General features: G+C 41.6%; 1 protein-coding gene across 1 annotated transcript; it reads right to left on the reverse strand.

Annotated features, from left to right (window-relative positions):
- Positions 1-1078: 1078 nt before the first annotated feature.
- Positions 1079-6293, reverse strand: LOC127331830 (uncharacterized). Its single transcript, XM_051358037.2, has 9 exons — positions 5735-6293; positions 4366-4427; positions 3984-4038; positions 3763-3861; positions 3339-3425; positions 2830-2946; positions 2400-2492; positions 1951-1981; positions 1079-1458 (listed from the first exon to the last, which is right to left on the reverse strand). The coding sequence occupies exons 1-9, from the start codon at positions 5828-5830 to the stop codon at positions 1283-1285; spliced, it is 816 nt and encodes a 271-aa protein (XP_051213997.1). The 5' UTR covers positions 5831-6293; the 3' UTR covers positions 1079-1282.
- Positions 6294-10959: the final 4666 nt, after the last annotated feature.

The raw sequence follows: 10959 nt of genomic DNA on the forward strand, positions 1-10959 counted from the left end.
TAAATTATGTTCTGCTACTTAGTGTCATCTGAACAAATTAAGTTCGGCTAGTTCTTCGTCTACTATATATGATATAGATTATAGTGTAGTCTTGTCATGGGCTGGTATCGTATCCTCACACTTGGGGAAGAGGTTATCACACCATGTTTTGCACAAAACTAAACATCAGGTACAATATCTTGACAGCCTAAAACATATCATCAAACGACGGGCTTGTTTTTTTCCCACAATGCAAAAGTGGGCTGGGTATCAACCAAACAAAGCACACAACAAAAGTAAAACTAGTTTCACTCATACAGTTCTTGGTGGGACTAAGTTGCACGAGCGGTGAAAACCCCATGCAAGCAACCAAACTCGCCCTTAGAAATTGTATTTTCCAAAAAGGAAAGATAGCTAGATGGCCATGTGTTACCATCGTACTGGCATGCATGTCACGTATGAGCAAGTACAATAAGTTCTAGTCAGCTGGCTACAAGAATTAAAATAATATATTTATGTTTAGCTGGAGGAAAGAGAAGAGGAGAGAAAATGTAAGTGAACTTATGCAAGATCTAACTCTAGCACGTGTTCCTAGTCAAGTTATCTCAATGAAAGGTGGATCATCCATTGAGAAAGTAGTACATTCTTATAACCAATTATTATACTTGTTGACTACAAATCGGCTATAGATGACATGGCATCTTCTTTATAGCCAACAACTGGCTATAGTACTGAAGTTGCTCTATTGCGAAAATGTAAATTGGCACTATCAGACGGCCGCTCTCGTCTCGTTGATCCCAAAAGAGAGGTGTTTTAAGCGTGGGAGTGAGGAACGCCGGTCTCACGCAGAATCGTGCCTCTGTTTCTCTTCAGGATGCCGGTCTCGCGCAGGGACAGGCACTGAGTTCAAGCAATGAATTGGTACATAATTCCCCAAGACATAATTCCCCAAGACTAACACGAAAATCCAGTTTACTTCCCAGTGTTAATAATATCCGCAATGAGCTGAAATATTTCTGAAGTAGACGTAACCGTCAGGTACTTGATAATTCAAGCTCTGAAACTTGTACACGTCAATACAATAATATTACAACTGAACTTGCATCAAATATAAAAGTCACGTAGATTAAATAAAAATGTATTACTGAAGTATAGTCACCTATCAGTCAACCTCACACTGTCAGAGTTTTCCTTTCTTTTTTTTCTTTTCTAAACCACCCTGGTGTTGCTCAAACCAGAGAACTACGGAGTACAGTGCTACAGATTCCACAGAATGTACATGTAAAGCCCATAAACAACAGATTTACTTCTCGTGATCTTCATTCGAGGAGTCAATCTTGATCACAAGGGGTTGGTGCAGATCTGAGGGAGAGGCTACCACAGGAAGCTGCGAAGTTCCTATATCGACCTCTCCATTCTCTGCCAGCGCCTTGTCCAAAGAAGATTTTGCAACTTTTGTGACACAAATAATCAAGAGAACTGCACCAGTGCAGCAGAAAAAGTTGTCAGTATATAACTATGAGGGCCTCACAATTAGAATAATAGCAGCAACGGTTCGACTGAAAATTATGAAAGGGAAAGTTTTACAGGCTAAAGGTTGTCTTAAAAACCTGTAAACTATGTAAAAATTGCCTTAAAAGTATGCAGACCACTGTTTTATTGAAAAATAAATTCCAATAAATTCAAGCAACAAGCATGTCAATTTACATGGTGTCAAGATTGAGTACAAAATGAATAACCCTTGTAACACAACAAACTATTTGAACTCCCTCCGTGGCTCCATCCCATGAAAATTGTCTTAGAATTGTCTGAATTTGGATGTATCCAGACACTATTTAGTATGTAGATACATCCAAATTTTGACAAATCTAAGACAACTTTCACAGGACTGAGGGATTATAAGCAACTAAAGATTTTATTTCTTTTCGGAAATGGGTAGTAAAGTTTGTGGAGAGAAGAAGAGGCACTTACCGGACATTACAAAGCCAGAAACTATGAAAACCTGCAAAGAAAAGAAGTTGTCAAGTCGTATACAAAGTGGTACCTACTTTAAAAGGACATCATCTATGCAATTGGAGATCAAGTAAATATGACAGTTCAGCCTAATTAATCACATTAGATGGACATTGTTCTTCAATGTTTCACCTTAAACGAGCATAGTGTGTATATGCACCTATATGCCACTACAACATACTCATGAGTTATGACTTGTGATGAAATTTCATCACTAAAATATAAACGGTACAAATATCAATGAGTGATCAGATTAAGCCAAATGCAACAGAAGCATATACTGCATGCTTTGATATGAGTAAATTCACTGATCTAAATTGTGCACAATAAATAGCACATGGCTTATGGGCAAAAACATGAGTGATCAGAAAGAAACTATGGAAATGCTACAAGATTCAATTGCTCACCCATCTGGTAGTTGAGATCTCACTCCACCCATGTGTCACATCTGATAGATCCTTCAGTGTTGTTCCCACGTATACCAAAGCGAGAGTGATTGGCTGGTAAAATAATATTATTAGCAACAAAAATGACAAAAACACCTGATAGTTGTCAACACTTAAAACTTAAAGATAACAAAGCCTACAAATTAACAAATGAAAGTAGGATGCTGATTAAGGAACTGTGGAACCAAGTAACAATTCTGAAGAGAATTATGTATCTACTCTTATAACACAGCAGGAGGCAGCAAATTACACAAAGCCTGATGGTGCGGCCACAGTTAAGTCAACATTGCAGATGATAAGAAAGTGAGGTTTCAATAGGCCAAGCAGCCAACGAGTATGTGCCAGTATGGTGTTGAAAACTACATAAATAAGAGAAGAACTTGGAGCATACCATCATTCCCAGCCAAGAAGCCAGCATGTATTCTACAATGCCAACAGGAGTGACAGACAACAGGTAGTTCAACATGTTAAACGGAAGTAGAGGTACAAGCCTTAGTAGCAACACAATCTGTGAACAAAAATATGAAACAAAGACATAATTAGGTTTATTGCCATCAAGAAGAACTTCAGTAACATAGATCGACACAAAACAAGACTTAAACTTCAAAACAATCACAGAACTGCAGGGCGCAAAACTATTAAAAGAAGTCGATCGGCATTCACGAACCACAGGAGACAAAACCAGCAGACACAGAAGCCAGAATCACATAAACAAGGAAATTATGCTTCCTTGATCATTATATTTTAGAAATCAAGGGTTTCTAGTATCCAATTTGGACATTCTTCACAGCAATAGCTCTTAGTTTTAACAACCACGTGGAACAGAAATATTTACAAAACACTAGAAGTTACTGTATTCTTCACATCAAAAAGCTATAACATCCAGTTCGCAAGAGTTACCTTGAAGCCAGATCTTTGGATGGCAATAGCTACAGCTTGAAACTTGGGGTAATCTTTGCACTTGGAGAGAACATAAGGCCTTCCAATCTGCAGAGGTCATATCAGAATATAAAATATTAAAATATTAATAATGCAAACATGAGATCAAACCAAGTGGCAGAAATTAAAGTCATTGAAGATAGGGGAACCATATCCATATGTATTCAACTAGTCACGTGTATTTTATCAGATTTCTTTATGTAATTATATTTTAGAAATGAGATAAAAAAGTGCACCCTATCATATATGTTTCGCATCATATGAGAGAAGAGACTGGAAGACGGTGATGCAGTTAATTGGTGACTGGTTCTTGGGCTGTTCGAGTCATGTGTGACAACTTGTAATTCAAAGTTCAAATTATAAAAGCATTTATATTCATCCTTACCGTTCTACCAAGCAAAAATGCAGCAGTTGCACCAATTGTTGCTCCAATAGAATCAGCAACAAACCCAACAGGTAGGCCAAACAGATAACCACCTCCAAGCTAGCAAGGAGAGAACGCACATCAGTCAACCAGTTAAAATACTATGTCAGATGAAGAGGAGAACATAGAAAACAGAAGTTCTGTCAGAATTAAAAGCTAACATAAATTGGTATCTCACTTACTGTAAGTATTGAGGCTGGAACAGCTAAGACCGTCAAAGGAATATAAGCAAGGGCCCTGTAATGTACATCATCACAATTATTAGCATTATATCTGAAATGGCATTTGAAAGATGGAACTGAACTGTTGAACTTGAGCAATATCTCAGCTATGTAACCAAATATCAGACACCTCCCCCTCCCTGCATGTGTGTATGTTGTGTGGTGTGGCTTTTAGATTTTTCGGGACATCGCTGTTCGCTGGAGAGTTGGTCTACTCAAAGTGAGTTATGAAGGTGGACATGTGTGCAAAAAATGTAATGCCTAAGTCATGAGCATGGCGGGTAGGACACTGTGTTCGGTTGTTCACTAAACCAATTCATGTAACAGAGAGTTGAGTACTTACAGTACCAAAGGACCCCATGCACCCAAGTTCTCCTTGATCCAAATAAGAAAATGCTTCAAAATCTGTCAATGAAATATCCAAAGTCATTGTGAATAAAATGAGAAGAGTAAGCACTTGCAGGAAAAAAATGTTTCTTGTGGTAAGGAGGAGAAACATTAGATGCCAGCTAAAATGATAAAGAAGAGGTATATTGGATTATGGTCTAAAATAAGCACAATAAAACACTACCAGAGTAATTTCAGAGAATATTATACTTCGAGATTGAACAAATTCTGAAGTGGAAGCTGAAGACTAGCACCGACATTTGATTTCAAAGAGGATCTCAAGCAATAGGCGGTTCCGTTCCATAAACACGGTCTAACATCATCATCATATGAATGTATGAAAGCCAACAGAAGCAGTGACCAGCATATTTTCCATTCACGTCCCAATCTAAATCCATTCGATATTATCTACCAACAGACCAACATATGATTACTAGCCAAGCAGTTCTCGCGAAGGATGAATGTTATCAAAGAGAAAGGTGCACAGCATCAAGTGGCAAACTAGATACAGTTGCAGAATCTTAACATGGCAAACAGTATCGAAGAAAGTGGTTTCACTTCCACATGAGAAATTACAATCTCTACACTGAAATTGTACTACGAATTGCACTGCTGAAGGGGCAAACATGTAACAGGGACTGTTTGGGAGAGACTGTTACAGGCGTATAAGCATACATATCCTAATTTATTTATTATCACGAGAAGGATGAATTCAGATGGATTAAGACCGTTAGATAACAGAGTGCCTGGAAAGGGTGTACCCTATGGACTGGCGTTGCGTTCTTACGGTACAAATACCTAGAATACCTACTAGGAGGGCGTCCAAACGAGTATCAGTTACAGATTATTTCAGCCTTGATGACTCACATGGGTTAACTACTTTCAGGCTAGTAATTGCGTGGTTCAGATAATTTCTGCCTACTGATGATTCCCCTGATCAGGTAGCATTATCATTACTGTACTGAAATGCATTCGCTAGTCTACTGTACCCTAGGCAAGCCTGCATTTGTAACGATTTCGAACTTGTATAATGATACAAGCAGGCGCTGACCCATGCGCCAGGAAATTTTGAAGCCATATTACAGCACAAATGTGATACCGTACCTCTATTTTTTCCACAAAGGTCAAAAGTGTAACAAAACCGAGTACCCTATTGATTGGATACATCTACGCAGGAGCCGGGGCAGAGCTACATTTGGGACCAAATTCTGAGCGGCACAGGCCACAAATTACACGCAATCTATCTAAAACATCAGGTAATAATAGCCAATCAAATCGGAATAATCGGGATGAGGAATCAGGCAGGCATGGGCGCACGCACGCACCTTCTCAACGGGGAGCGTGAATACGGCGACCCCGACTGCGCAGAGCAGGATGGCCCCGACGGCGAGGCGGATGGCCGATGGCCAGGAGAACGCCATGGACGCGAGCAGCCTGCGGCGCCAGGGCCTGAGCCTGCAGTCGTCGCCGTCCGCCCCGTCGTCGTCCGCGCCGTCCGCCCAGCCGCCCGCCCTGGCCCGCGCCCGCAGCCCCACCGCCGCTCCTGCCAGATTCCCCAGATCTGCCTCCCGCGTCAACACGCCCGACACCTGGTGCGCCCGCGCGAGAGAGGTGGGATGGGGGATCTGGGCGGCAGGGGCGGAGCACGCGTCCCGCGCGTCGCGTCGCGTGTTGGCTCGAGTTTCTGGTTTTTTTTCGCCGATGAGGGAGGAAGAGGCTCGTTCGCACGCTTGGCTTGGCGTGCGTCCACCTACCGGCTCCGCTCCGACCTCGCCGCCGACGGGATGGTGACGCGTGTGCGGCGGTGTGATCCGCCACTCTCGCTCGGGCTTTCCTTTTACTTCGCGGGGAAGCACGCACGGTGTCTGATCCGGTCTCGAGGGACGAAAGTGACCGAGACTGGATAATCTCCACTAATAATCGTATTCTCTACGAGCTCTGGTACTTGTAATCTTGTACTACTGACTTGCAAGCTGGACCTACCCTAACAGGACCTTGCAAGCTGACGAAAACTTGTGTGCACGAATTTGCATTTGTTTTCCCGAAAACGTGGTGGCAAACATTGCGAGGTTATTAGACGAATACGGGCAATTTGTTGGCATGTCGCATTCTGGCCTCTGTCGTCAAGATGAGTGAGCGTGCACATGTAATGTAACACACACATTATAGTTTGTTAAGCATGTTGTGTACACTAAATTTCGAATTGTTGCTTACCGTAAACAAACACATCTTCCCTCTTCCGTTGCAAAAAGGATTGGGACAAATTTCCGCATTAAAGCCAGTATGACTACTCTCGCTGTATTTTACAGTATAAGACGTTATACCACACTATTTTAGAAATATAAAATGTCTTACATTTAAATACGGAGGGAGTATATCGGTTTAGTTGCAGAACTCATTGTATTAAACAAAGGCATCTAGAAACACTAAGATGGTCTTTCTTGCAATCAATATCTTTCTTGCCGAACTTGAGGGATATAATATCTTTCTTGCAATTAATATTTGCCCATGCAATGTTTAAGAAAGTCTTTCGCTAAGACAACAGTGGTCATATGCATGTCAATATCAACGAGATCAAGAGGGTAAATATGGGGACCAACTAGCAAGCACGATAGTCATATTAGTAGACCGAATCCAGAGGGACATATATCGTCCCGAATTTGCTCATGAGAAGCATAATAAAAGGCATTGATAATTGAACGTATATCACATAAACCCTTCTAAGAGATTCCTCCAGAAGAGCAGGGCAACTTAGGTATACCAATACTTTTGATGAGATGCAACGCTTCTTTCTCTAGTTTAATTATGTTGTCCACTGGAGGTTCATGTCCAACTAGTTTGTTGACCACATCAATATTTGGTTTAGTAGTGCATTGGTCTACCCATATCATCCATGCACATTTATTTCTAGCATATGCGATTTCATCTTTCCTCTTTGTCTCGGGGAAAGGTAATGGTTCTACATATGGTGGACTTTTTTTTGGATTTGACCTATTGTTTAAACCACAATCTCTTTCTTAGTTACCTCCTCAGAAGTGTTCCCGCTTTTTCACGCACGTTCAATACATGTTTCTATAATATGCAAAACAATGTCACAATCAAGATGGAAATCTCCACTCAACTCATCTACTTTACCAATCTTGGATAATGATCTAATGTGATCATGATAAGTTATATTCCTCTTTCTCCCCCTTATGTAATGCTTAATTTTCTCTATTGTTATGGATTCTATCTACCAATTCACACGCTTGAGAAATAGTCTATTCCATAAAAGCTCCTCCAAATGCAAGGTCTATCTCGTCACTCATCACATAGTCCTCAAAAAAAATATAACTAGTTAGGGTGGCAAATTATGATGAGGACAACTATCAAGTAAAGTATGAAACATTGTTTAACCTTTTAACGAGTTTTTTACTTGTCGTATTTCTGAAGTTACAAATCACGCGCCTTGCTCCATAAGATTTATTCTCTGGATAAACAGAATTAAAAATGCAGTAGATATTTTCCAGGTGTCAAATGTACCTAGGTGACAAGCTTTATACCATGAGAGTGGTTTGTCAATCAAAGATATATCAAACAACTTTAGTTTCATTTCATCAATGGTAAAAACATTCATTTTAAAAGTGCCTTATATATTTTTAAGTAAGCCAACATGAGTATACATATATTTCGTATGAACTCCTTTGAATTGCTTGCTATGTAACATGTCAACCAGCAGTGTAATTACTCATATCCTTCTTTATTAACCCTCGGGCTCACCGCCATGAGAGCAGTAAAAGATGGCATTCCCGAGTACTTAATCTTGGGGTAGCTTGTACATATGTCCAAACGCAATGTTTTTTTTTTGCCTTGAACATGCAAACAACTTAGCACAATAATAATAAATAAAAACTTAAACCAAAGACCAAAAGTGCTTAGCTTCCCGGTAACAGCGTCTAAAAATAGCTTGATGTTTCGAAGTAAGAGTATATAACCACATAGAGCTGATGAAATAGTCGCATGCTTCTTAATTGTTGTGACTTTACCAAAAGGGCGCGTGCAATGTATCTTTGATTCCAATAAAGATAGTATCGAAAGTGCTTGTGGGTGTTTGAGAGAAAATTCTGAATTTAAAACGAGTAAGAAAGCATAAGCGAGAATGAAGCAATGTAAATGGTGGAAACTAAAGTAGGGCTAAAGGCGTTCTAGGTGAGCCTAGGATTCAACACTAATATGTAACACAATTTCATATGATAGTAGTTTTTCTTAAATATAAAATTGTGCACGGGCGTAGGCCCACATAAATATGTGATCAATGCTTTGGTCACACATCCTTCACAACCACCACTATCCGTCCACATATGTTACCGCTAGGGCACACTACCAGTTAAGGGCCACCCCACGGATGCAGAGTAACAAGAACTTGAATCTCTTTTATTCCTTCACCGATGGTCAACAAAGAAAAAAGGCAGCTTTTGTCACCACTATGGTCTTGCGCCAACAATAATATCCTTCGTATCTATCAGGCAAATATTGTGGAGTTGACTGTTGACGGTCGCATATCATGAAAAATATTACCACACTTTATACTATTAAAACCAAGTACATACTTGAATACAATTAATGGTGGTGTGAGGGTTCCTCCATGTCCCCAATAACTACTAAAACTACGCAGACATGGGCATAAAACATCATCAGCATAACAATACTATGAAAAGTGGATGAATGATTAAAATAGTGAAAGTATAGAGATGGTAAACCTAGAGGGGGGGTGAATAGGTTTCTACAGATTTTAATTCTTTCTTTGCAATATTAGGCTTTGCGGAATATAAATATGAGCCTAATGCAAACTAGGTGAAACAACCTATATGAGGATACAACTAACTCGAGCACGAAGGCTCTCACAAGCAGTTAAATCACAAGTAAGGAGTTCGGTTAGAGATAACCGATAGCACGCGGAGACGAGGATGTATTCCCGTGTTCCCTTCCTTTGCAAGAAGGTACGTCACGTTTGGAGGGGTGGAGGTCCCACGAAGGATTCCCCATGCCACGAAGGCTCACCCTATTCTCCGGAGCCTATCCCACGAAGGAATAGCTCACTCACTTGTGGTAGACTTTGAGGTAGCCTCCAAACCTTTACAATCTTGCCCGGAGCAAATCCACAGTCCGGATGCTTCCGGACCACTCTTGCCCACCTAGGGTTTCCAAAGAACCCTAGGAAGCAAGCTTCTCGATGAATACAAGGGGGAATGAGATTTGGCTTGGTAGAACAGTAGATCGGGTCCTCCTCTAACGTTTCCCCGGAGGGATTTGAGTTTGGGTGGAGGAGGAGGGAGATCTGAGGCTTTTGGTGTTTCTAGCAATGGAGTATGAGAGAGAGAGCTCAAGAACAGCTTGTAGTGTAGTGCCTAACTGTTCAGAAGTAGGAGAAGGCCTATTTATAGTGTACTTCGAAATATGGCCGTTGGTCACTTGCCACCTCATCTTTTCTCTCGACAAACCCGGTCAACCGGACCCCTGACCGGATTGTCCGGTGCAGAGGCCGGTCAGACCGGACCAGTGACCAGACCTGCCGGTTGTGACCGGATGGTAGACCGGATCCAGACCGGAGACACTTTTTCGACGTCCAGGAAGCTCCTCCGATTGGCGCCCGGTTGGCGCTCGGTTGGTGCCCGGTCGACCGGACCATGCGCCGGACTCGCCGGTCTGCAGGCTGGCTGACCGGGCCGAAGACCGGACCACTTAGGCGCTGATTTGGGGGCCGGTTGGCGCCCGGGTGGCGCCCGGTTGGCGCCCGGTCGATCGGACCATGCACCGGACTCGCCGGTCTGGAGGCCGGCTGACCGGACGGCAGACCGGATCTCTGCTGTAGACCCCTTTTCGATTGTTGTTGAAGTGGGGGGTCTCCTTTAGCCTTCTTGTTCCTCTGATACACCATTTATGCCTCTATACCTGAGATAATCCTTGTAAACGTATTAGGTCAAATACTCTAGCACGGTGTCATTGTTACCAAAATAATGGATAAGGGTAAAATACCCTTACAATCTCCCCCTTTTTGGTATACGATGACAAATCGAGCTAGAGTCACATATAGATATTATGATAAGCTCTAAACCTTGATTCCATATAAGATATTACGACAGCTCCCCCATAATGTGTGCACTTGGAGAATTTGCGTTTGAATGCAAAGTGCACCATTTGTGGAATATGAGAAGCTCCCCCAATATCTTTAGGAAACAAGCATGGTATGGACAAGTATATCAAGATATATAAGCATAAAGCATGATTATCCTAATAGAGTGATTAAGCATACATAGTTGTCCATACACGTCCATACACAAATTATTCAAAGTAGCAAATGGTTCTTGAAAAAATCAAAGCAAATAAGCACAAGCCATATAAGATCCAAATAAAGCAACTCCCATGGCTTGTGACAATCAAGGAACCCCGTGGTCCTAGACTCTACTCTCTTCTCCCCCTTTGGCATCGGAACACCAAAAAGGCGAAGAAAAGAGGAGAGATGCGATCGCACCCATCAATAGAATTCATGCCCGACGGAGTAGGAGCTCTC

The sequence above is a fragment of the Lolium perenne genome, chromosome 2 (genome assembly GCF_019359855.2).
Source record: "Lolium perenne isolate Kyuss_39 chromosome 2, Kyuss_2.0, whole genome shotgun sequence".
Taxonomy (NCBI): domain Eukaryota; kingdom Viridiplantae; phylum Streptophyta; class Magnoliopsida; order Poales; family Poaceae; genus Lolium; species Lolium perenne.

Bases quoted from the DNA above. Each gene is read 5' to 3' on its own strand.
- LOC127331830 (XM_051358037.2), bottom strand. From the start codon at position 5,830: ATGGCGTTCTCCTGGCCATCGGCCATCCGCCTCGCCGTCGGGGCCATC. The intron at 2,947-3,338 runs GTAACTCTTGCG...TTTTGTTCACAG, and splicing joins TCCAAAGATCTGGCTTCAAG to ATTGTGTTGCTACTAAGGCT. The intron at 1,982-2,399 runs GTGAGCAATTGA...TTTTCTTTGCAG, and splicing joins AGATCTCAACTACCAGATGG to GTTTTCATAGTTTCTGGCTT.